A 26715-nucleotide genomic window follows, 5' to 3' on the forward strand; every position below is an offset into this window, starting at 1 on the left:
TGAATATGTCCCTGCTCATTGGAGGGGGGTCGCACTAGATGACCTTTAAATGTTCCTTCCAACCCAAATTATTCTATGATTTTATGACTCTATGTCTGAGTCTCCAGAGCTACCAATAAATTATTTCTGAGGAGTGCTTCACTCACCGAAAATAATCTTCCGCTATTAAAGATTTACACCCACACAACCTCCTGTGGCATACTTTCTCAGATCCCATTTCCAGACATAATTTAATTTTGTGCCACTTTGCCAGTGATTTATCTGCTTTATTAGATTTCATATTGGCAAGGCCTGGGGATGAAGGAGGGATTTCTATTCTTGGCTTCAGCTCTTTCAGTGCTGAGGACCCAGTAACTGATCTGATATCTATGGAAATTAATGGAACAGCTTTATCTCCAGCAGGCTTAGGAGCAGGTCCAGGCTCCAACATTCAAAGATCTGAGAGGGACAAAGGAGGTATTATATCATCACAAAGCAAAGACACAGTGCTGAGCCCTTTGCCCTGAGCCAGCCAAACTCTTAGGCATGGGATTAACTTGAGCAGTCCAGTGGGTGTTAGTCAGACTCTAGGTGTGTAACTCATTTGGAAGGCAGACTGTTCAAATTTAGGCAACAAAATGTTACCCAGGAAAAAAGAAAATCTTTAAGAACAACCTGCTTCTCAAAAGTGTCGGCCACTTTGCATCTCCCACTGACTTCAGTGCTGCCGATTCACAGTGCTTCTGAAGATACCTTACATGTCGTCTCTCATGTGGCTGTTTAGAGCTGGACAATTGCAAGTTGTAGCATGCAGAAAGCAACTATGCAGACGTACTTCCAGGTAAATGAAACCCTTCCCTTTCTATGTGCAATTTTTTTATGTTAAGTTATATTTATAATTAGCTGTGTAGTACTATTCCTTGCCAATTTTGTTATAGTACATGCCTGAGGTCACACTGTCAAAGCTAGTAGATGCTTGAATGAATGAATAGACCTTTGGATGGGAGAAAGAGGGGAGAAATGTGGGCTATTCCAGGTGTGCAAATTCCACTTACAGCCTCCCACAATCAACTTTCCTGCCAGAAGTCACTTAATCACATCTTCATACTTCTACAGTGCAGGAGGCATCATCTGAACTGGTTGTCTACACTCCCTTTAGAGTCACAGGAAAGAGAGAGTCACTTCTCAGGAGTGACTCATCTGATCCACTTTAGAGGCTGAGATTATGATCATGCACAATTTTCTTAGGAACTTTATGTCATTTTAATTCCTGGTAAAGATAAAGACCAGGATTCCTTCTACTGTGAAACCCAAGAGAAGAGCTGGTCCCATGGATGGAAAAGAAAATATATGGGCAGATAATTCGTGAGACAAATATCATCTACAATTTACCTTCACAAACTTCTCAGATGGAGCGAAACATCCCACGCAGAGGGACATCAGGATCCAACCCCTGGCGTGGCTGCTTTTGGATGGGTTCTGGGTCAGCTGCTTGCAGATTTGACAATAGATTTCATCCCTGCAACAGGAATGAAAAAAGCATTAGTTAATGAGGTGGTGGTTTTCAGCATGATCAGAGAGAGAGACAGACCCTGTCTGCACGTGATCGATAGTTAAAAGTTCATTTTAGCATTGCAAGGATATTAATTTAACTGCCCTAATGATCATTGCAGATGCTATCCATCATCAGTCCTGTAATGTCTGCTGAGTCTTCCCTGTGCTTCCGCTGAGATTTCCCACAGCTGACTGACACTGCTTAGAGAAGGAGGGAAATAAAAGGGAGTCTCAAGGTTCAAGGAAGATCAATGTCACCTCTAGATGATGGAGTTTATTCTGGTTTCTCGCAAAGATTTCCCAGTAATACCAAGAGAGTCTCCTAAACTAACTCATAGAGGGCATCAGCTGGGATCTTCATTTGCTGGCTGTTCGTCTTGAGACACCTGAATTTGCTTTGTGGAAGAGTTGGGAACTATCAGCTCCAGCCGAGGTCAAGGTTTGTCCAGCTCTTACATCTGAACAGGCACGCACATTGACAGGTATCTCAATTTGGGATTTAATGTCCATTTTTGACTTTAACCTTAGTTCTCTACATGCAAAATGAGGGATAACAGTACTTCCTCATCTACATGGGAGGCAATAATAAAAATGTTAGCCAACCTGTTACACTGACAAACTCCATGGGAAAGCCCATGGGACACTACCAGGTCTGCCTTCAGAGCAGACTTTGTGTAGAAAAGCAAGGCTAAGGGTTTTGTGGTGAACTGGGAGGATAAAATAAAAACTAGAGAAGCTGGTCATCAGATGAAGATGTCCATCCTGTTCCTGGAATGAGCTAATAGGTGTGAGTGAAAAGAGCGTGAGACTACATAAACAAGGACTGTATTGTAACACACACACACATATAAATGGGCTGCACCAGTTGGCCTTAATTTGTTACTTTACAATTTTTGAATGCTCAATTTAGCAACTGAAATGAGTTTGTTTTTCATTGCTACACCATTAAAAATATTCACACAAACAAAAAAGATCTATATAGTCAAATAAAAAACAAAGGGCAGTGAACAAGAGAACGTTAAAAAAAAATCCAGTAGCCACTAGCACTTTCAGAAGCATTTCAGTCCCTCTGCATGGTCTTTCCATCAGGCCTGATATGGACAGTAAGGAACATGATGTGACCCAGCCCATATTATACAACACAACCAGAAAAATGATACAATGAGAGCTTTGTAAAGCTGCACACACTTGCAAAATCATTTGGACAAGAATAGCTCAAGGAAGAAGGAATGAAAAGAACGGCATGTTTATGCCTTGGTCTTGATTTCTAACCTTAAGGCTGGCCTGAGGATGCCATTACCAATAATGAAATGGAGCTTCTCCAGGTTGGAGGTGGGTCGGTCTTCGAGCATGCTATTACCCTGGAGCGTGGACTCACCATCATGAAGTCTCTTTGTCACCTGCCAACCAGACAAATTGTTCTCTTTCAGTACAGCCAGTTACTATGTCCCCCCCACCCCCATCCCAAATGTGTGGTGCTCCCCCAGGAGGACTCCTCCACCAGCCAGGAGGGGTCTCAAAAGTTCTTCAATCTAGCACTTTTATCAGCGATGGGAGGGTGTAACTTTGTTGGCTTTGGTCACATAAGGGTGAAGCTGAAAATGGTCCTGTCTCATCACACTCCCACCTGGTTGGTCTTTGCCCAGGGTTTCTACAATGGCACCCTTGCATCCCAGCTCTGAGCTGGTCCTGCAGCTGGGAGAGGTCCACCAAGGATCTTTAGAACAACCCCAGCTTATTGCTAAGGAGGACCTGTCCCTTTAACTCAGTCATATTAAAAAAAATCATTAAAACACTGACAAAATGGACCCGCTCCCCATGCTAATGATGCAGCCAGAAGCGCATAAGCATGGTTCTTGTTTGTGAGAACAGGGATGGCATTTGTCTGCCTACCAGTTCTCTGTCTCAGCTAGTCCACCCAGTCTCCATTTAGAGCCACTGGAGAAAGGTGACCATTTCTAGAGTGTGTTCAGAGCCACATTAGGGTAGGCTGGACTGGGTCGTATTTCTCCCCACTGACCCTAAAGGTAAAGGGGGTGACTATCTCAGAGAGCAATCTTTGTGCTCTCAAGCAGCTATAGACAGCTGAGATGGTGCCTGCTCTGGGAATGGACATGATCATGTGTAGAAGACGACTGAATCCATGTCTTTGCATTGGTTTCATCTCCCCCCCCAAAAAAAGATTTATGGCTCTTCACTCTTTTGAGATGGGATTTTCAAAAGCTCTCAGCTTGGGCTAACTGCTCCCATGGGGAGTTTTGCCCCTGGCACTGGAGAGGAGCAGAGGATGGGTGAGTGCATTTGGAGACCCCACCTCTGCTACCCAGTCCACGGTGGAGGGCAGGAAGCTAAAAGCAGGGGTAACATTCAGACCATCACAGAGTGGTGAGAGATATTGGCAGCTGGATGGAGGGCTGTGAAAGAGGGGAGGGAAGGTGCTGGATGGATGGAGAACGGGAGCCGAGCGGAGGCCGGCGCGAGGTGCAGAATGACTCAAGGAGACACGGGAAGCCAACCTTTCCCCTTAAACACTCCTTAAATCTTTCAGGCAGAGAGACAGGTAGCGCCAAACCCAGAGGAGGGCTGGTTCTATGTTGTCTAGGGAAAAGCAGAAGAGAGTCAGAGAGGGCTGCAGACAATCCAACGGCACTTGTGCTGCCAGGCGGCCAAGCGTCTCCTCTCACCTCCTCCGTCAGTTTGGATTTCTTCTTGAGTGTTAAGGAGACCAGTTTGTGCCGCACACTGTTCTTCTTGTGCCCGTCAATGTGAGTACTCTGCAAAGCAAGACGTGTGGATGCAATGTGGTGAGACACAGAGCCCCGCTGAGTACATGCTCTCCCTGCCTCCCCCAGGTTCCTGCAAAAGACCATTAATCCTGGGCAGAGGGTGAGATATTTCAGAGGCTGGTGGCAACCAGAAGCATGGACCTATATTCCCGTGCCCCCCGATAACCCAGGTCTGGCTCGGAATTTTGTAGATACGCTCCAATCAATAAGACTCCCTCAGATCAAAATTACACATTGGGGATGTCTGAAAAAAGTTATGTTGAATACATGGCTGACTCCTAGTCAACCTAGGACCACCCAGGTCTGCTGTATGACATTCAGGCTTGTTCCTACTCTAAATGAGATGAGCAAGACCACTCTCTGAGATGAGCCATTTGCACAGCAGGTTTGTGAGCTGGAAATCATCTAGCCAGCGATTCATGGGCAGGTAGTTACTCATTGTGGTTTCATCACTGTTAATCAGCTCTGTGCTCTATCAAATTTCCCAGAAGAGTAAATTTGATGTGGGACAGACCCAAGCACTGACTACATATCATCAAATTACGGTTGGATTTCTACTTTTATACCAAACTTATGTCAGCCGTGGGATTAAAATGGCATGGATAATCAATTCACTTTTTGACCCAGTTAACCTTTCCCCATTTAAACAGCTTTGAAAAGACTGTGATTTTACACCAGATCAACACTTTGAGTCCTGCAGCTGTGATGGTTTATATCCATTACAAAGCCAAGTTGGTACTCTAAACCTGGATTTGTATATCATCATGCTCAGGGTCAGCTCAGACATCTCTCTGCACTCCTGTGCACTCTGCAGAGCAGATGCAACCACAGAGAAAAATGACATCTTAAATTTTCCTTCTCTTCTGTACTAACTGATGTCTCAATTGGCCAAAATATGCCTTTTTGTAACAAACAAACAAGAAATTATGGGTAGAAGGAATGAAAGGTGATTGTTGGTGTATATTTTTTACAGAATTACAATCCAGATGAGGCTACTCTCCTTCTCAGGTAATTCACTGAAAGTGCTAAATGATATCACCATCTCTATAAACTAGGAGATTTGTTAATTTACATCTCCAAATGCCACAGGGGCTTGTCCAGAGAGTACAGAAAACTTGAAAATGCAACAGTGCCATCTAGAAAATGCCAATACTAGGTAATATCTTGTCCTACTGAATAAAGCAATTGCCGAAGATATGCAATGCATATCAGCATTATGGGCAGTCATTTATGCAGAGCAATGTCTTATCTGGGAGGGGTCCTAAGATGAAGTCCTCCAGTGACATCCCTGAATGCACTGAGGATGTAAAAGGGATTTTTTCTTTTTATTTCCACAACTCAGTCTCCTGGTAACTCTTTGCTTCTTGCTCCAAGATTAAGGGCACATTTTTAATTTAGTCTCTTCTGACGCAGGGCAGATCAAAAAGAAATCCCCAAATGAGAGACCGATGACACAGGACACTGCATTCCCCCCATGTATTTCTGCCCTATGGGGTGGAGAAGAGAGATCAAAGCCCCACGACAGGTCTCAAGGCACTTCTCTTAATGTATTGCTGGGGGACATGCAGCTATCCCTGTGAAGAAGAAGGGACAGGATCAACACCTGACACATGAGCAGTTCTCCCTTTGTAGCATCACTGCAAATAAAATTGACAAACTAATTGCCTGCAGCAAACCCCACAAGTTGTATCTTTCCAACACATTTCAATATCCAACATCTAATAATAGCGTCTTTTCTACAGCCACAGCACTTACCTCTCCTTCTCCCTGCAGAGCCTGCAGTTCTTTCTTATAGGTCTTCTTCCCAAGAGTCTCATAGATTTTTGTCATCACTGGTATCTTCTCACCACCATCACTCATGGCTGTATGATATTTTGGCTCAGGGAGGTCTCCCATGAAACGGAGGATAGTGATCCATACAGCAAGTGCTGCCTATTCGAAAGGAAAATTACCCTCCATTAGCTCACACCAGGGCAGTGGAGGGGGTGGTCAAGCCATGCTGAATCCACCAGGATCACCACTGTGGTGTCTCTGTACATCTGCAGGAGGTAAAACGCTTTCCTGTGCCACACACAACAGTTTTGCCTGCAGCATACATCCCCCCTGAGCAAACCAGGCAGGCTGGTGGCTGGGACCACAAACTCAGGCTCTGTGTTCACACACCATGAGTGTGTTTGTGCACTCAACAAGGGGTTTGCTTCTTGGCTAGGAGATGCCAACCTTATAGAGAGGCGGTGACTGGCAGCTCCTAAGCATTGCAGAGGGGAGGAGAACCACAGTGAAGACAAGTTCATGGCCAACGTAATGTTCATTATAGCCATGCAGGTTCAATACGGTTCTGCTCTCATACTACTGGCTATAGGACAAGGGTTTCTCCTCTCCTAGCTCTGCCCTGGTAAGGTAAGAAGCCACTTTTCCAGCTGCCAAGTAGCAGTTTTACAAGTGGTACTCGCTCAACAATTTGTATCATCCATGCCCTGAGCCCAGAGCACTTCATTAATGGTCCTAACACAAATATCAAGGTACAGAGATGGACTCACCACTACGTCCCTCTAACACTCGTTGTCTTGTCAGGGCTCAAAGCATGCTGGTGAGACAGTGTCGACTGACACATCTGCAGCGGATGAGGGCTGTGCTCTCCACCAAACCACGAGCACACCAGTGTATCCCCAAGGGAAACTGCTGGTGCCCTTTGGGTGAACAGCTCCCAAGGCTTGCTCCAACCCACCCTCCCCTGCTCAATGGTTTTCATCCCCTGCCTCACCAACTGGTCTCCTTCATCTTCATGGTACAAGAGAGGCTGCTTGAGAGGCCGGCGGATGTAAGTGTGTGTTGTCGTGCCCTGGAAATACGTTGCTGCAAACTTGGCAAATTTGTACTCCGAGAGATCTTCCTCCTCTTCCTCAGGGAGAGGCAATGCTGCATCCAGGTCCTCCTCCTCCAGCTCTTTCTGGACTCGCTCAAGATCCTGGTGGGGAAGGACATGTCAGGCACTCAGTATGGTTTTGGATACCGAACTACCCTTTCCCTTTGGGCCTGACTTTTCTGTTTGTCTGATTTCTATCCCAAAAGGAAAAGCCAGCTGGAGGGAAAACCATGAAATATAACTCTGGAGCCTGTGCTAAGCCTGAACGCTGAAGGACATGCCTGTGCAGGAATGTCCCCAGAGCAGTAGGAAACGCAACAAACACGGTCCCACTCATAGCATGGGGAAAGTTTGTCTAAGAGCTAAATGCCGTGAGCCGTGACGAACCACGAAGGAAAAGATCTCAAAGGCCACAGGTCTTCAATGATCTTATAGTGATACTGCTCTCCTCCATTTGGTAGCCCCAGAGAAAGCCTGCAGACTACCTGCCTGTCTCCAACCACAGCATGGTAACCCTCTGGGGACACACAGAAGAGCCTGGTCTTGAAGAAAGCCTTCAGAGAACCACTTTTGTATTGCTGTACTCTCCCCTGATTCATTAATGTGTTGTTAAGGCCTTTCATGTGATAGTCAGCCAGTACCTCGAAGCCATTGGGTGCCTGTCCTTCCTGGCCAGGCAGGGAGGAGGTCGTGCCCAGGAATCCAAACATTTTGTCCACCATTTCTGAGTCGTTCACTGGCTCATTGCGAGCTTTCTCCATTTTTTCTAAGAGCTCTTTTTTCCGACGTGCTTCCTCCTTCTCCTTTACTTCTCTCTCTGCATCTTCCCGTGCCAGCTGGGCCAAGCGTACCTGGAACAGGACAAGTACAATGACTGAACTTCTCCCTCTAAAGAGCTGGCACTAAATTCTGCAGTGCCTGGCTTTAGAAAGGCAGACTGCCCAGTGCTTGGGGCACTATCCCAGCAATGTGGCTTGGAGCAAATTAGTGACATGTCCATGCCTCAGTTTCCTAACTGCAGAAGGACAAAGAAATAGCATTTTTTCCTTCCATAGTACCTGTTTAGAGGGTCTGGTCCATGAACAGAGACTCTCACTGACCTCATTTTTTTCTTTTATACAGCAAACATGTATGTGCATACAGACACAGTGTCCCAGTTCATCCTTCAGCCTTTTTATACAATAGCAGAAGAAAGTGAATAATAACTGTAATCTCTGGCATTCCTGTGCAGCAGATCAGAAATTCTGGAGCAGCTTCAAACTAGTTAAAGCACAGAGTACTTCAGTAAATTAAACACAAACCGCTCTAGCAGGGCAGAAATCCCTTAGATATATTTGGCATTCCCCATCAAAGGAGCAAAATCAGTCCCTGGAAAACAAGAGACAGAGCCCCAGAAAGAGATCAGTCCCCACATACTTGGTGCTTCTTTTCTGCTTCCTCTTTGGCTTTCTTGGCACTCATCTCCTTTCGGAGTCGTTCCTCTTCTGCCAGCCGAAGTTTCTCTGCTTCCAGGCGTCGATGATACTGGGAGAATAAACACAAAAGCCCTTCTGAATAGGCATCTGCTTATTTTTGAAATTATTTTTTGCTCTTTAAAAACTGATCCCATGAGCACGTGATGCAGGAGCGTGTTTATTTCCCCCCTCCCTACCTCCATTTCCCATGATTGACCTCTCCTCCACAGTACTTACTTCCCCCCGGAGACGCTTATACAGCCTTCGAGCAATCATGCCCCGGGCGTATGCCTGGACGGTGAGGACAGCCCAGAGGCGGTGACGGAAAGCCCTACGGACCAAGTAGCCTCGGCATTGTGCCTGAAACTCGATGATCCGCCGGCGAGCCATGTGGTACTGCTTGTGGAGCTTGCGGGATCGGTAGAGGGCCTGCAGCCTCAGGAAGCCGATCCGCATCTGCAAGAGGGAGCAGGATGAAACCACGCCACCACCCAGGAGCTCACCCACCATAAGCAAATTTCCATCTCTAGCACCCTTCTTGCACAGCTTCAGAGCCACTGAAATCAGCCCCCACCAGGACAAGCCTTCAAGAGGCTCTCCAAGAGGGTGGAGAAATGAAGCCCTCCAGCTGCTGCACTGATTCAAAGCCCAGGAAGGACAAAGACAGCTTTTTCCCCACTGAGTCCTACAGAGCTTCTGCTCTTGAGAGGCCTCAGGAGGTCTGATTTATCATCTCAAGGTAGTCACAAAGCCATGAGGATTGCTCCCATGGAGGTGCAGCATCTGCAGACCTACTGCCTGACAGACAAGATGTTGTTTCATGGCAGAAGGCACCTGATCAGCCTGGAAGTGGCTATTTCTATCAAACTGCAGACTTGGGGAATGATATTGAGGCACGCTTCCCCAGTGACCTGCTGTTGGGTCAGAGCCAGCTGGGACAGGGAGAGAAGAGGGCCATGGACTGTGCTGGGGAGAAACACAGATACAGTCCCACCTGGAGATGGAGTCTGTTTCTCAGATGAAAATGCTCTTGAGTTTTCAGTCACCTGGAAACTAGGGGAAGAGTTTCAAAACCCCAAGTGACCAGTTGGTGCAATGGACATCTAACTCATGGGGAAAAGGACAGCTAGAAGGTGGTCAGGTGCTCTCTTCAGTGAGAAGGCAAAGCAGCAAGGGCAAACCTCCATTCATCCCTCCAATTGATAAAAGCCAACCCCAACCCCTCCTACACTCAGTGGGGCATTCTGAGCCAGGAAACTCCTATGTATGTCTTAGATGAAAGAGGTAAGAAGGCAGAGGTGTGAGGAAGTACCCCCGTACTTACAGCACCGTAGTTCTTCCTGCAGTTATGTCCACGCCAGTATCTCTGAATCATCAGAACTGAATTTCTCACTTTCAGGAAATTGGACCTGCAAAGGCATTTCAATCACTTGCCTCTGTGGTTTGGCTGCAAGTTATCATCATTTCCTGGGCCTCATTCTTTGGAGATTTGAAGCTGAGCAGCCCGGTGGAGTAAACACTGCATTTTTGGCCTGAAAAAGTCTCCTCCCCCAGAAATTCCTTGCTTTGATAAAAAGATCTGTAGGGACTCTCTCTGATAGATCTCTGCAGGCAGATTCTGTCAGATTATGGGAATGAGCAGAGCAGGAGATGCTGAGAATGGTCCCCTCTTTCCCCCTGCCCTGCACCCTCCTCTCGCATCTGAAATCTCTTGCCTGCCTGCTCTCCCTGTGTCAATCCCAGCACCTGAGAACGGATTCAATATCACCCAAATGATCAAGAGAAAACTTCAGCAACACCACCCTTCTACCCCCATCTGTTCCTTCCACTCTTCTTAGCCTGGCATGATTCCACCTGTAGAAATCTCGGAGACAATTGTGTTGGAAGGGCTTGGGGGTCTCACTAGGATTACTGGGAAGCATTGCTGAGTTATTTAGCTGTGCCCTTTCTGCAAAGCCTAAGGCACAACCTGAGTCACAGCCATGGCTTGAACAGTCAAAGAGCACAAAGCCCCAAGAACTGTCCCTCCTCTGTGGGTGAAGCTTGGCCTTGGCTGTGGCTCCCCCTTTTCTTCCACAACTGTGCTATGAGTTCCCCATGGACTGGGACCCACCCTCTGCCCAAGTCTGGCAACTGGACTGTAAAGGAAAGAGTTTTGATCCCTTGGGCTTTGGGGAGAGAAATCTTAGTCACAGTGGTCCCACTGCAATCTTGTGGGGATCCCCATGGACTGGAGGCTTAGCATAGCCTTCAGCAGGCTCAGAGTCCCACTGCTGCATTATCATAGCAAACATCAGCTCCCCTGAAGACAGCACTGAACAGGGACAGAAGGTTCTATTCTGTCCATGTTTGAGGCACATAGCACAGTTTTCCTCTTGTTTCTTCTACTGTTTTCCTCCAATACTTGCTGCACCTGAGTGCCAACAAATCAGGGCTCCCCTCTCCCCGGCTGCAGGCAGTGCAGGTCAGATGGGCACCGAGGGAGTGATGCATCCCCCAGGAGCCACTTGATGGGTGAAGCATCCCACATAGCCCACCTCCCATTTGGCAGTGGGGCTCACCTGTCTTTAAACCCACGGACCACCTTCTGGATAAGGATGACTTTGTCTGTGATAGCCTTGTCTCTCTCAATCTCCAGCAGCATGTCATGGTGGTCCTGTGGGAGGAAGTGACACAGCACCCATGTCTCAAGCTCTCCATCTGCCTGACATGTGGCAGGAAGGGTGGTATGAGGCCCTTCCCCAGAGGACATTTTACATCCCAAGTATCACCCCCCTTACTCATTGGGGAAATCCTAATATAAACCCTAGTGATCTACTGCCTTCATTCCCAAATTAACCAGAGCATCCAGAAGCTGCATATGCAATACTTCATAGTCTGAAAACAACCAAATTACGTTGCCCTTCCATGCAGAGCTCCCTGTTAGTGCTGTCAGGCATGGCAGCATTTCCCAGGAGCACTCAAGAGGTTTGGGAACAAACTCCAGGCTGCCCAGGTCCCATCGTTCCATCTAGCCAAGGCTGCAACATAACCTAAGGACAAAAACCTCCCCCAAACACTGAATTTCCTTGCCCTGAGGCTTTCAGATGTACCACTCCAAGCTTTCTATTGATTCCTCCCATGCCATTTGTAATTTGGTTTTCTCTCCTGGTTGCGGCACGCTGAGTCCTGCCGCGCTGGGTGCAGCAGAGGCAGCTCCACACATTTCCTGCTTTGCTCGACCTCACGCAGCCCCTTGGGGCCTCCCAATTTCTCTGTTTCCTGCCCTGACAGCTGTGAGATCTTGATAACAGGCTCTGGAAAGAGCAACTAGTGGGAACAGCTTCTAGGGAAGAGATGGGGGTGTTTGCACTGACGATGGGGTTGGGGGTGAATTTAGATATAAGCAGCCAGGGTTTTCTGTTGAGATTTTTGCTCGAGAGAAGTCTTTGCTTCCATCCTGGTTCCTGGCCAGGTCAGCCTCATCCTCCCAGAGCAACACAGGAATGGGTTTGTGAGGAGAGATGAGTGCGAATGGGGCTGCAGGGGACCTGCAATGTTGGGCTGCTCTGTGTCAGCTGGACCGATGCAGAAAGGGAGGCTGTAGGCATGTCTTGCGTTGCACAAAAGGAAAGCTCTTGAAAGCAAAGCGAGCCTGTTGTGGTCTCAGTCCCTCTCTCTGCAGGGCTCTGCATGGACGTCCCTCCTGCTGCCATGATTTTTTGGGTGAAGGCAGGAGAGGAGGTTGAGTGGCTCAGCCCAGGATGGAAAAGGCCGTGCGCTGTATGTGACTATTTCTGCGTCCGTATGGGTATGTGCATGCATCAGTGCTGGCAGAGTGTCAGGACTTCCTCCTGCCTGCCGCTTCCTAAACCGGCCCCAAATATCCTGCCTTGGCTCAGGTTCTACCCATTGCCACGCCAGCCCATAGACCATGGGAAAGGGTCACATCTTGTGATGGAAGGGGAATGGTAGGAGACCACTTCATAGGCAACGGTCTCAGATGGCAGGGGAGATGTGGAGAACCACTTACCTTCAGGAATATCTTTGTCTTGCCGATTTGCCAGTCATCATCCTTCCCGAGCACTGCTTCGGCAATGCGCTGGCACGTCCCACGCAGGTCGCCCTGGTAGTAGAGGGGGTGGAATTCACCAGGACCAGCCTCACCCATTGCTCCTCCCAAAGTCCAGTGGGGACCTTTTCTGGTCCCAATTCCAGCAGTTTTCTGCTAATGAGGTTCCCAGAGCTTTACAGTCACCTCATTTAAGGTGAGTGAGAGGGACAGGCTGAATATGGCTACCTGTCCCTGCCAGCCCTGTAATCATTCTTCCTTCACTTGGAAAGCCCAGATCACCACTGTAACATCTGGGGATCAAATGTTGCATAATTGCTTTCGGAGAGGATGCACGCCCCATAAACATCTCTGGAGAGACCAGCAGAGAACAATCGTTACCTGTGGAAGAAGATGCTCACCTGCTTGTACGCTGGCTTCACCCCAGGCATGAGCACCCGGTACCGGTCCACAAACTCTACAAACGTGTAGCGGATGGGGTAGCCAGCTCGGCGGATCCGGATGGTCTCCATCATTCCTGAGTACCTCAGCTGACGGACGCACAGCTCCCGGTCAAACAGCTGGGGAGGACAAAGGACATGGTGGTTTGATTGCACATCCTGGCCTGGATTGGCCATAAGAGTGGGGACTCTGAAGATGCGTGGGGCAAGCAAGTCAGGCATCCACCCAAATCCTTCACTTGGACTCAAGGCCATAGGACTCTTGTCTGTCATTGGCCTGATCCTATAAACTGCTGAGTGTGCTTGATCACTCCATTTCTTTAATTCCTGCTTGCCAGACTGGATGTGCCCTACACATTACACAAAGGACTGAGAGGAGAACTGGAGAGCACAATGTAATGGTGAACATTGCCTTGGGAAAATGAACAGCAATGCTGCATCTACGAGGGTCAAACGGTACAGTCATCCTTGCAATGACCACTCATGGTCATTAACTTCTGACCATCACTCTGAGCTTTACCGACATGATCACAGCTCTCCTGTACGGACAGGACAGTAGCGTTTCACAGGCAGAGGACCATATCAGCAAAGGCTCAGACACTAAAGGTCTTAGAGTGCCTACACTAGTTTTTCTTAGGATAGGTGACACCCTGAAGTCACAAAAACGAAGAGTGCAGCCTTGAAGATGCCGAGGTCCTGAGATAAGCTTGTTATCATCAAACCACCCTGTACCCAGGAGAACATCCGAGGAGCTTAAAATGGACAGGTCAGAAGTGAGACCAGCTGAGGGTTTTAGGGAAAGGACAAATCTGGACCTGCATCCATGGCTGCTCCTGACAAGCAATGGACAGTTTCAAGGCCAGACAGCAGACATAGGTAACCCAGTCCTTGCAGATAATAAACGTGGCTGCTCTCCTTGCTTCAGGTGCCTCAGGGTGGATAATATGTGGTGCTGCTAGATGGGCAGATCTGCTGAAGCAAAGGGAGGTTCAGGAAAATCTCTGCCATGCTTTAGTGCATTGAGGACCCTGGTGCCCCTGAGAGCACCCTCTTGCAGCCTGATGTTGTCTGCTGGGAGCATCCAAAATGGGTTCAGCTCAAGTGCAAAATAAAGGCAGACGTGGTGTGGTGCTGGCACACCACAGAAAGTCATGACAGTAAATCCCAGCCTGGGCCAAAGAGTTACTGCCAGGGTGTTATTCATCTGCCCTCCCTTTAGCTGTCTAAAATGTGAGCATCTGTGCATCTACAGACACAAGCATCTAAAACGTGAGTCATCTATGTGCTCCTTGAAGTGAGTGAGGAGAAGTAAGTATGTGCCTGTATCTCAGACATCCCTGTATCTCAGATGCATCTCCTGGGACAGGAGGATCTGCCCTATGGATGCAGCCATCTCCTCATCCCTGGAGGGAGCTTTTTCACTGGCTTGTTGCAGCCACTTAACCATGAGAGGGCTGCAGTGAAGTGACACAGATCCTGATCCCAGGAGAAAACAACAGATGAGCGAGGAAAAGGCAGAAAGTAGCATCATCCAGATTTAGTCTCAAGCTCTCCCTATTTAAGTGGGTATTTGGGACAAGAAAGGTGCAGAGGAAAGAGGTGTGTGTTCCTCCGTCTCCCCCTGCCATGAAGCAGAAGGGTATGTGAGTGGTTGTGGACTTGCAAATAACCCTCCAGAGTTTGTAGGGCTAGTTCACTGCATATATGGGCAACTACATGCTCCTGGCATCAGGGTCTGATGAGGCACAGACTGCTGGAGAGAGTTTTGACCTTCTTTGCATTGTTTGTTACCTAATTCATCCCATGCATTTCTCTTGGACTAACCAGAACAACAGAGCAATGCTCAGAAACAGCAGCGTGGAATGATGTACAGACCCAGACAACCCCAGCCAGCATCCCAATGCAAACAATTTTTTCCCCCCCCCCCCCAAAGCACATTTTAGGAGGAAGCAAAAGTTTTAAAATAACATAAAGTAACAAACAGTCAGGACTTTCCACTGACCTTTCACTTCCCACCATTCCATTTCCTATCACTATCAGTACACTTTCCTTCAAAGCCAGGGACAGAAAATGAACTCCTAGAAAATGTTCTCTTTTGCAGTCACCCTGCACAGCTCTGTGTACCATTATCTGGGATTTTTTTCCTTTGTATTATTAAGCCAAGGCCAAAAACAAATTTAGCAAGAAATCACATTTCATATTATATAGCACTATAGTCTCTGATTCAGTGTTAGCTCATGCACTCATTACTTTAATGGAGAGATCAATTTCTCTTTGTCTTATTCTTTCAAAACTGTAGCTTTTTAAATGTCCCACCGAAAGTTTTGTAGATAAATGTGTTGCACAGAGACTTCTGGCTTAGCGCTTGCAAGAGCTGATGAAACACAGACTTCCTATGCAGGACACAAAATGCCAGACCGAATCCAAGACATCCAAATGTAAAAGCAGCTCAAAGTCAGGGCACTGGGAATAGGTTATTAACATCAGTTCAGGATGCACATCTATTTCTCAACATCACCCATGTTGTTTTGATCTCAGCTCAGATGATAATCCCCCATCAGACATATTGTTAAATATTAACCCAGTTAAGATGCTATTAGGTGGCTTTTTATGCTCACCAAACCCAGGATAAACTGCTCTGAGAGAGCCACCAAACGTTTCACCATCATGTTAGGTTCACTGAAGAGCAAAAATAAATTTCAAACAAACACTGCTTGTACTTAACAGCTCTGGAATTCAGTATGTTATGGTTTTTTGCACTCAGCTGAGCTTTGCTAACAGACACTGACTTTAGATAAAGCTTCAGCTCTGGCTAAATTAACTGCTACTGAAGCGCAAAGGCATGGGCAAAATGATTCACAGAAACAAATAGCTGAAATTATTATTAAATAAAGCTCTTCTTCCCCGAGCAGTATCACTATTAAGAGCGGTGAGCTGCTAACAGTGACTGCTAACAGCACCAGGGTCCCATCCTGCAAGGTGCTGACAGTGGCATCTGGGTGTTCAGCACCCGCCTTATATCTACCTTTCACTGCAAAACTTGGGAGTCCCCTCCATGAGCAGTTTGTGGTCAGGGGGATTTACAGCCATCTCCTTCCCTTTCATTTGCTCTTTAAAGTTTGTCCCTAGAGTGTTCGTCGCTTTTGAAGCAACTCTCTGGGAATCAGAGTAAAATAATTTCTCTTACCTTTCCTCTGTTTTTTTCCTCTGTTTTTAGAATTGTGTTTTCACAATTGGTGCTAAAAAAACAAATTGAAAGGATCTAATGGGGGTGAAACAGGGCGAGATTCCTTGGAAGCAAAGATTTTGTAGAAAACACCCATGGGAAGGGGATCACTTTTAGGAAATGTTGAACCCTGTCATAGGACTAAACCCAGGGCCGTACAGCTCAGCCTGTGTCTCTGGTAGGGAGGTGCCTACCCCCTATGGAAATTCAGAGGCATTTTCTATAGGAGAAAGGGCTGCAGGGTGAATTCCTGGAGGTTGTCCTTGGGAAGAAAGGCAGGGGCAGGAGTTCCCCTCTGCAAAACGTTTTGGGGTGCTGTTGGATTGCAAAGTAAGATTTTGTCAATCCTTCAGTGACTCCTTTGCTTGCAGAACAGGCTGTGGGTTGGTTTTCTAAGCACCCAGGGTCAGTCCTGACTCCATCAACGCCCAAAGGAGTTTTGCCATTAGCTCCAAGGCAGAGTGACCCTGGGGGCAGTCCTGTATGAAAAGTAACCAGGAGAGAAAAGCAGGACTTACCATGGGCTTCTTGTACTCATTGGGCTTGATGCAGCGAACAAAAAAGGGCTGGCACACACTGAGAGTCCTCATCAACAGCTCCAGGGATCGCTTGAACTGGCTGCTGAGCGTTGGCGAGCGCTTCCTCGTCTCTGCTCCCTGCAAAACCGCAGCAGAGGGGGCTCAGGAAATGAAAGGATAACACTGCCTTTCCCCTCCAGCCACATCCCTGGGAACGTCCCGCAACAGCCGGGGCTGGAGCAGGGCCAGAGATGGTTGAGCAATGTGGCAGGAGAGGGGCAGGGCAGAGCTTGCAATGGCCGAACGCTGGCAAACTGCTCCACACGCCTCTACCCAGGGAGGAAAAGTGCCAAAACTTAATTTCTCCTGCTCAAACCTCCCTGTGTGACTGGCAATCCCACCTGCCCTATGCAGAGCCACGAGGAAGATCTGCCCGTGAGAGCAAACAGTGCCTTCTGGGCCATCAAAAATCTCTGTATTGCAGCTTGGGGTGATGCATCTGCCCAGGGATGCTCCTCAGGAATGGCTTGGGCTTCCCTGTCCTCATGCATTGCAGCATGGTCACGCCAACCCCTGTGTCATGGTCCCTCATGTCAGGCTGATCCCCTTCTGCTCCCTGGGGTGTAGGACCAGAGACCCACGTAGGGTAAAAAAGAAGCCAGGGGCAGTTCTGCTGCAGAGTGATTCTGCAACAGCTCCAGAAACTTCTGGTAACGTCTATATTCCTCAGCCTGCACTACAGGGAAGATTCAAGTTGTGTTTGGAAAAGAATATTAACTAGACTAAATGAGGAGGGTATTTAGGTTGAATCAGGATGATTTTGAGTATTTTGCTTGGTTTAGCTCCCTTGGTTAAATTAATAATTCAATCTCCATTTTGAGGCAAGTGTTTCTAAAGCAGACTAGAGCTGTTTCCCTTAACAGCCCCTTCTCCCTGCCCTGGGAGAACCTTGTTAAATCACCTCCAGACTAAATGAAGCCCTTAGCTCATTTTATCTTGCAGTCACTATTACCTGAGCTCATTACACATCAGGCACAGTGCTGCTGTGTGTCTCATAGGGTTTGGTGTTCAGGGAGCCTTTGTGGAGCAGCAGGTACTGCTGGTGGGTTGAAGGAAGAGTTGGGCACCAGGATGCAACTCCCTCTGAATAAAAAATGAGGCAGACTGTGACATGCCTATTGACGTGACCTGGTGGCCAGGGATTTCCAAAAGGGAGGATTCCAGCAGGATTTCAATGTATTTTTCCTCCAAACATCTTCACAGGTGGTGAAGCCATATGTGGAGACACAAAGTCTCCATTTGCACTGGCCTTGCTGCTATGTTTTGCAAGGTGGTGAGTTTTATTTCTACTTTTGCTAAAACCTTTGTGTGTGCTTCATCGTATAGCACTGTTAACCTGCCAGATAACATTCCCACCCCCCAAAACTGAGGAATTTCATAGAATCACAGAATAGTTTGAGTTGGAAGGGACTATAAATACCATCTAGTCCAACTCCCTTGCCGTGGGCAGGGAATTTGCACAGCTCAGGTTGGATATGGTGTTGAGACAAACCCAATCAACACAAACACAAAGTCATCATGGAATTCCAACAAGAGAAAACCCAGCTCATGCACACACCAGAAAAACCTGTCCTGCTTCTCGAAAAGGGCATGGGGGGGTTATCAGTGATCTCTCCCAGCAAAATCCTCCCCCAAAGGACAAACTTAACAAATCTAGAGTAATGATGCGGCTGCAGAGCACTGTAGAGTCTAGTGCTCACATGCTGTCACAGATTTGATGAGCAATAGGCTGTTTCACCAAGAATCCTGGTTTCGATAGCTTTGATTAATATTTTCTTATCACTTTGCTGGGGTGTGCAAGGGGTCACCTCTGTGAAATGTGAAAGGATAGCCACAGGGGTTAGAAGCAGCAACAGATGCAGGAGCAGGGCTGGAAGTCGGAAGCAATTGCGTATTAGCCAGGTTTGCCAATTTGAGCTTGGCTGGGAAAGGTCATTTTTTTCAGCCGTGGTGGTAGGAAGGGTGCAAGACTTTGTACAAGGGTCTACAAGGGAATGCATGAGTGGCTTGCTGCCAGACAGCAAGACCTGCCTCTCTAGGTTGCTGATGACTTGCATTTCTTCCTTGCATGCATTCAGCTCTGGTAAAAAGCAGTGGTGCCATCTCCATCTTTACACCTGAGAGCTTTTGCTGGGAGGTGTTGGAGGGAAGGGGCAGTGGCCAGAAAGCAGCTTGTCTTCCTATCCAAATTGTCAGCACAGTCTGGGCTTCTCCTGTCAAGACTGCACCACCCCATCCATTCACATGCTTCCTGGGCCTGACATTTGGGCACAGACTCCTCTCAATGGTGGGCACCAGCCACGTGGGCACTAACCAGGCTCTTGGCTACACAACGAAACCTCAGGTGAGTGCTTTGCCTCAGCCTCCTCTTGCAGGGACAAGGTGAGACCACTGAAGTCATCGTGGTTCCTCCCACCTCACGTCAACACCAGAGTGGGGAGAATCATATCTCTTCCCTTATTCCAGCAAAATGGCCAAAAAAAAGGAGTGGAGCAGCCTCCCAACACAGCCTAGCGAGGCACTGAAAATACAGGTTTTACTGCAGAGGAGGAGCATTTTTTAGCTCAAAACAGACCCAGTCCCTGTAGCCTGAAGCAGAAAGAGCTAAACACGTTCTTCTTTTCTCCTGGTTAGACATGTCTTAGCTTTCAAACTCTGAGACTGTAGCATCATTGGGACATAGACACAGCCTTTTTTTCTAAAGTCTGAGAATAATGACACTATTTGTTTGTTATTTTGTTATATGAAATGTCACTGGGGTGGCCTCCAGGGGACCACTGAAAGTTGAGGCCCCCTCACAGGAAGTTCTGCAGTGGCATACAGTGAAGAGACAGTCTCTCTCCTAAAGGCTGTGCAGTCTGAAAAGTGTCTTCAGATGCAAAGTTGACACAGGCTATGTGCTGAGTATCACTATATTGACCTACTCCCCTACTTTATAAAACTTACTGATATTGATATATTTGGAAAAATTTTTTGGCCTGGGTGTTCCACCCTTGCCTCAGTGCCTAACAAATACGATCAATTATTATTCATTAGAAAACCTACAACACATGAGGCTATATTATGAGAAGAACAACAGCAAAACTTATAGAAATAATCAGTATTATGCCTCCCATTTCCTTGTATCTCCTGTTGTTGTCTTCGGGGAAAAGACTGGTCTGGGTATTTCTGACAGATTTTGCACAATTCCCTCCTGGATTTAATTCCACCATATCCTAACTCAGCAAGTATGGGTTTGTTTGTTTTTTTTTTTCTTGGTGTGTGGCATTGCTACAAGTCTAGAGCAGGGCCCAATTTGATGTTGCAATTCAAACAATTTGCAATCATGATATGGAGAGGAAGGAGTCCAGCTCTAGAATGAATGACTTTGGGTCATCTTGGGTCAGATCCCCCTCATTGGAATTCCAAGTCCAAACATCCCGAGACACTGCAGAGGTAAGAAGGGTTGAAATTCAGCCCCATGCAAGGATTTGAATTCTGAAAATCAGGTCCATCTCTAACATGATCCTCTGGCTATCGAAAGATTGTCATGGAAATTTGAGCAGAGTCACAAAGTTAATGTCGCAAAACCTTCAGCACACAGTATGTTACCCTATGAGCAAATATCTATCAAGAAAGGTTTGGGAAATCATCAGAACCAGTCAGGAGATGAGATGGAACAGAAAAGACCTAAAAAAGGTGCCAAGAGCCTGTTTCGATGATCATAGCAAGGTTCAATATTAACTGTGTCTTTGAAGGCTTGAATCTGAAATCTCCCCTGAACAAGACCTAAAACCCCTCTGAGAATAATGGCATTTCCAAGTGACCCAGAAATGCAGTCTAAGAGTCTCTCTTTGCACATGAAGTATCAGCTTCCTGCCCCAAAAAGGCCAAAACAGGGCCTGATTTGCAGTTGCATGGAGGAATAATGTCCCACTGAAACCAATGGTGGCACCATGATAAAAAACCATACAAATCCCACAGATGGTCCATCTGAAGTTAATTAAAATTATTCAAATATTAGGAAAAAACCCCAAAACTTTGGCTCGGGCTGGTTCTGATTTTATCCAAACCAAATTCCCATTATTACAAAGCTTCTGAGTTGAATCCTAGAAACAAAAGATACAGTCATACTCCTTCATCTATTCAAATAGCTGTAAAAATGCTCACCGTCATATTGATCACTTGAAACGGATCCTCTATAGATAGTTCAGGAAGAGTAATAAACCGACAAAAGCAAAGCACAATCCTTGCCAAGGAGAGGTGAATATACAACAGAGGAACTCATGTATTCAGTTTACCTTTGGTGTGGGTGTGGGCGACTGGCCAAATGTGCTGGATGCATAGCCACAGAGAAACTACATGAAGCACAGGTGAAAAAAAAAAAACAAAACACAAACAGAGACAGAGAAGAGCAAATAGTGAAAAGAAGGAATAACTGAAATGGGAGCCTGATATTGTTAGTCTTGGAGGTCGAGCCATTAAAATATCTCACAAACAAAATGCATTCATTCTTAGATTTTTGTCTACTCCCCTCCTGGCTTTTCCCCTTCGTCTTCACGTTCACATCCCTGAAGCTGAGGGAACTGCTACCAGTGAGGTCTCGCCTCTTGGAAACAAGTCTTCTACATCTTTTAACCTCGCTTGTTATCCATCCAGTTTCAGTCACCTCTCTCTCACACATCCCTGCTCTCCTGTGACTGGTGCTCTCAATACACAGTGGTTGGGAAGATGCCAGGGAAAAACCAAATTTCCACAAAAATCTAAAGAAATCCCTCCCTTCCTCCTTAATTTTAATCCAAAAAATCAGATATTTTCTATAGAATTGAGATTTTTGCCAAGGGGAAAGACCCCAAATGTCCTATTGGTTTTTCCCTTGACCAGTTTCCATCCTCCACTGATCCTTCTACCTGTTCCTCGAGGAAGCAGCGCTGTCAGACCACTCCGGCTGATTGCTCAGAGCAACAGGGTACAATTCCCACTGAATCTATCATTTCACCTGGCACCACTCAAAGCAATGTTCCAATTCAGCAAACGCATACAGGTAGACCTCCTCTATGACGAGCATGCATAAATCAGGCTTCACAGCCCCATGTGCTCTAGCAAGTTCACCATGCAGGTTTTGTTGTGCACAAATATTAGGTTTTTCAAGGACCAAAGAGTTACTGTAATATTCAAATATACACTCTTGACTAGTTTTCAAACTTCTCTGATCTGTGGCTTTCTCAAAGATCCCATTTGAAAGACTGAATGTAAAGCAGATATGGACTTGCTTTTCACTGACTCACAAAATCCTACAAACTCATTGATAAGCTCCTGAGGACCAAAGGGTGGAAGCTGTTGAGCAAAATGCCTCATTATTTGATTTAGCTCTTAGCTGAGCAGCCACTTGTCTCTTTTTAAGGGAAGATGTTAGATTTGATTGACCTGGCCTGAATGTCTCTGGAAGGTTTCTCCACAGATTGTCTCACTGATGCTCCGGGAAGGCGTGCACACTTCCAAGAAGAGCTTTTGCCCCAGCTCTTTGCTACGTGCAGTCAATTCCCATGACCCAGGCTCACCTGCACCCTCTTTTGGGGAATGTGCTTTAAGAAAGGGGCTGCAAACGTTCTTGAATTTTGGTGGAAAGCAATGGCAAAATCATCTCAGCCCCATGATGGATCCTGTTTGTCTGAGCAGTTTTGTTTGCATGGTGTTCAGGGGATCTGTGCTCTCCCAGTTCACACTAACATTGTGCACGATTAAGGGAGCTGGTACACAATGTTTGCTCCTCTTCCAGTTCCATGCCAGTCAGGTTACAAATCTCTCATTCAAAAAAAAAAAAAAAGCAGAGATCATTAAAGTATCAAAGCACAGGGACCACCACTCAGAACAGATTCCCAAGATGTTTAATGGAACTATAAAAGAAAAGGTTTATTTAAAAAAAAAAAAAAAAGTGCTCTGATGCTTTAAAAGGTCTCAGTTCTCAGGTTCTGGACAACACCCAGGTGAAAATCTCAATTTTGCTGATGTGTACTTCCAGCATCTTTTAAAGATGCTTGGTAGGTGTCCCTGTGAAGAAATCTGCACAACTGTGTAAACCTGAGAGCTCCCTCTCATTGATTCCCCAGAGCGCATCTCTGCTCAAAGAAGGAAGAAATCATTTCCAAGGTGAACTGCAAAGCTTGCACTGAAAATAAAAAGCAGTGAGGAATAAGCAATAAAAAGCAAAGTAAATGGCAACACTGATGCTAAGGGAGTTAGCGCCTAGTTCAGCAGGAGTATCCACACCTGGGGATAGCTCTGAACCCACCAGAAGTGTCATGCCAATTGGTAGCTTAATTGGGGCTGATAAATGTTATCCTCTTGTTCCTAATGAAGTCAAAAGGACATTGATCATTCATTTCAGAGGAAGCAAAACTGAGTGGCTAACGATTATGAACAAGGCTTACAAAAGTGCCTGTAGCCTAGTTAAAAAAATTCTTAGGAATTCAAACATTTCTTTCCCTTAGCAGCTAAAGGAATTCAGCTCTTAAATCTGTTTGGCACTCCTGAAAGTCTCTAAGTCCCTTGGACCATCAGCGGCATTGGCTGGCATTTGGAAATAGGACTCCAACTTCTAAAAAACTTGGTTGCTTTGACAAATTTTATCCCCACACCATTTGCAGTCCCATGGCTTTGCCTAGGGAAACACTGGAGGATTTGGCCATGGCGACCTATCTGTGTAGACTTCCAGGTTCCTTAAGGTTGATATTTTAAAACAGTTTCTCCTTTAATTTTGGGAGCAGGGCTAATGATGTCTTAGTAGGGAGATGTAGATGTTCAACTTAAGAAAACGTCATATATTTGTGTTATTAATGGTGAAATAGTCACTAATCTCAGTATTTAAGATGGCATCCTAGTAATAAATGCTCAAAGGGGGTGGGAGGAGTTAAAACAATGACTGTGCCTTCCTCCAAAGCTTCAGTGCACATGGTCTTCTCCCACACCAAGCATGAAGCACATACCCTCCCAGAGGGCTGGGATGTGGAAAGGGGAGCTTTGAAGTTCAGCTTTCATACCTGGTGTCTTCTTTCTGCTGTCATAACAGTAAAACACAACTGTCCTGCTGTGGTGCTTAAAGGCTAGCCAGATTGTCCCTTCATTCTGCTCTGGTCTACAAGTATTTGGTTTTCACTTCTCACTCTATTATACACAGATCTAGACTACTCAGCTGGAGGAGCTAGCTCTTTCTCTCTCAGATTTCTACAGTCAAAAACCTTATTGTTCCTATCCCTACACAATTAGGAGGGGAGTACTCACAGCACAATATAATATTTGACAAACTGAATGCAGTGAACTGGGGGTGTGGAGGTACCCGTGACACCGCATTAACGCTTTCTGATGGTTGGCTCACACTAGCAGTTTTGAAACACCCCAAACAGCCTTAGAGCCACGTGACTCTTTGCAAATCTTCTGCCCCTTCCAGCAACATCCCCCTGTGAATAAAGGTCTCCCGCCTGCATTACCATTGCCACATCTGCTTGGAAGATCTGCTTGATGAACTTATTTTTTGAGGAATGCACCAGCTGAATGATGTCTCCATGCAGCGTGTCCCTGTTTTTCTCCAAGAAACCTAGAGGAATAATGGGACAACACATACAGAGATGACACAGTGCAACATGGCCAGGATGAGCCCTGCAAACAGCCTCTGGGTTGCTGACCTACTGGCTGTTCTTAGGGAGGTAATGGGGATAATGAGTGGGCAGAGATAAGGGGGACCAAGAGAAGGAAGACAAGGTGCATCTTGAGCCTGGATCAAAGATGCATGTGGTGCAAAGCACTGCAATTCTGTCATGGGCACAGCATGAATGAAACAACACCAAACTCTGCAGCTCATAGGCACTGCTGAAGGGCCAAGTCACTGCAGCCAGAGAAGGAGTACGCTGACACTACTATGGGCTACCATCTGCTCTGCTCCAATACAGCAGCAGTTCACCTTCCTCTGAGCATCTCCTCACACCTGCAGTGCCCCAGGAGCTGCCCCTTACCTTTTGTTTCGTAGTAAACAATTCCAGCAAAGTGGTTAATGCCAAACTGGGTTTCATAGTTATTCTTCGGAGGAATATAGTTGGTGTTAAGCTTGTGCTGGGAGTTCAGCTTGTGTAACATGGTGGCATCTGTACCCTGTGCATACAGGAAAAGATTTGACATTTAACCAGGGTTTGTTCCATTAAAATAATTTTCCAATCAACAGTGCATTTCTTTTTTGTCTTGGGTGACAATGTGTATTTATTTTGAGAAGAGATGTGTTGGAGAGGATATCTCAAGTGCAGAAATTAAAGAAATTGATTAAGTATCACTGGCATGTTTTGCTATATTTAAGATAGTGCTCCTAAGGGAGTATATTTAATATTATTTTCTCTTAAACTTTGTCAGAGGCTATTCCTGAGCCTCTTGCAGGCATGTTCTTCCATCAGAAATACTAACGTGTTTTAGGCATGGTTGTGGTACACACAGAAGAAAATGTGACAGAGCAATAAAAACTATGAATAGGCAACCCTCTGGTGAATGTGTGTCTGGGGCCAACAGACCTCTCAAAGGGTGCCAGCATGCAAGTACAAAGGAGGTAAAAAAAGGACAGTCATTGGCAGCAGGGCTGAGCCCAAAACACACCTTGGGGAACTTGCTCTCCTCATCAATGAGGGAGATGATGTTCATGGGCTTGATGGCAATCATGTCCAAGGCATCCTGGTTATCGGTGAACTCGATGTGCTGCCAGTTGATGTTCTCCAGGTTGTACTCCTCCTGCTCTAGTTTGAAGACATGGCGCACGAAGAACTGCTGCAAGTTTTCATTTGCAAAGTTAATGCAAAGCTGCTCAAAACTGTGGAGGGAAGGTCAAGGAGAGGACACGTTAGATCCACCATAGTCTATCTTTCTCCATCTCTCTCCATGCTTGAAGCAATACTCTCAGATCATGTCAGCCACTCAGTAAGGTTGCTGTTGGCTGAGAATTTCCTTAGTGGTTCAGATAAACAGTTTTTCTCCCCCAAAACAATGTTATAGACTTTAGGAAATATGTTGTCTGCTGCAACATAATAGTGATTAGCTCTGATGATCTCTCATATAAAAAAAGGCTTGGCCCAGCCCAGTCCTGTTCATCTCAGGAGAGGTGAAAGGACTGCAAGACCTTGAGCTTGGGGTGGTGAGGGAGGGTTAAGACCTGGTCCTCCTTTTGCAGGTTCCATACCTGTTCACTGTGAAGTTCTCAAAGCCAAAGATGTCAAGGAGGCCGATGGATCTCCTGACACTTTTGAGTTCCTGGGAAGGAGGTCTGTAAATTGCAGCATTGATCTTCTCCACAATCCACACAAAAAGCCGCCCATAAATTCCCTGCAATATCCCAAAGATGGAGGTCACTAAGAGAGGTTAGCAGTCCACTCTGCTAATTTGTGGCGCCACTTCGCTCGTGATGGCACAGGCTCCCCTAAAGTACGGCCAACAACTGGACAGTCCCTCTCCAACATTTATGCCAGCTCTTGGCATGGTTTAAAGCTTCAAAAGCTGTTATGTAGATCAAGGAAAACAGACCTGAAAGCCTAGATAAAAGATAACTGAAAGCAAAATCCCAGATTTGGATAGTCCTATATTTTTGCTTTATAGGCTTGCTGTAAAGGCAGACAGTCCTTTCCTTCATTTCTAAACATGTCTCTCTACAGATCAGAAGAGCCATGTTACACTGCTAGATAAGCCAAGGATGTCTCACCTGGACAAGGTGCTGACTTAAATGTTGCAGCACTGGCTGACCAGTCTGCTGATTTAATGAAGCAGCTATTGTTGC

At 46.4% G+C, this 26715-nt stretch overlaps 1 protein-coding gene across 3 annotated transcripts in view; it reads right to left on the minus strand.

The window, feature by feature from the left end:
* Positions 1–26715, minus strand: part of MYO7A (myosin VIIA) — a 103034-nt gene that overhangs the window by 21654 nt on the left and 54665 nt on the right. The window contains exons 13-30 of one of the 3 annotated variants that reach the window (XM_074860448.1): positions 26125–26267; positions 25548–25758; positions 24923–25058; positions 24401–24507; positions 21215–21271; positions 16875–17012; positions 13092–13250; positions 12652–12744; positions 11201–11295; positions 9964–10048; positions 8877–9095; positions 8602–8709; positions 7827–8036; positions 7084–7287; positions 6075–6251; positions 4218–4307; positions 2806–2933; positions 1372–1498 (exon numbers count right to left, since the gene is read on the minus strand). In XM_074860448.1, coding sequence (XP_074716549.1) covers positions 1372–1498; positions 2806–2933; positions 4218–4307; positions 6075–6251; positions 7084–7287; positions 7827–8036; positions 8602–8709; positions 8877–9095; positions 9964–10048; positions 11201–11295; positions 12652–12744; positions 13092–13250; positions 16875–17012; positions 21215–21271; positions 24401–24507; positions 24923–25058; positions 25548–25758; positions 26125–26267 — 2487 coding nt within the window. Of the gene's footprint in view, positions 1–1371; positions 1499–2805; positions 2934–4049; positions 4128–4217; positions 4308–6074; positions 6252–7083; positions 7288–7826; positions 8037–8601; positions 8710–8876; positions 9096–9963; positions 10049–11200; positions 11296–12651; positions 12745–13091; positions 13251–16874; positions 17013–21214; positions 21272–24400; positions 24508–24922; positions 25059–25547; positions 25759–26124; positions 26268–26715 lie in introns of those variants that run through there. The other 2 variants (XM_074860449.1, XM_074860450.1) reach the window with 2 other exon arrangements.

Source organism: Strix uralensis, chromosome 2 (genome assembly GCF_047716275.1).
Source record: "Strix uralensis isolate ZFMK-TIS-50842 chromosome 2, bStrUra1, whole genome shotgun sequence".
Taxonomy (NCBI): Eukaryota; Metazoa; Chordata; class Aves; order Strigiformes; family Strigidae; genus Strix; species Strix uralensis.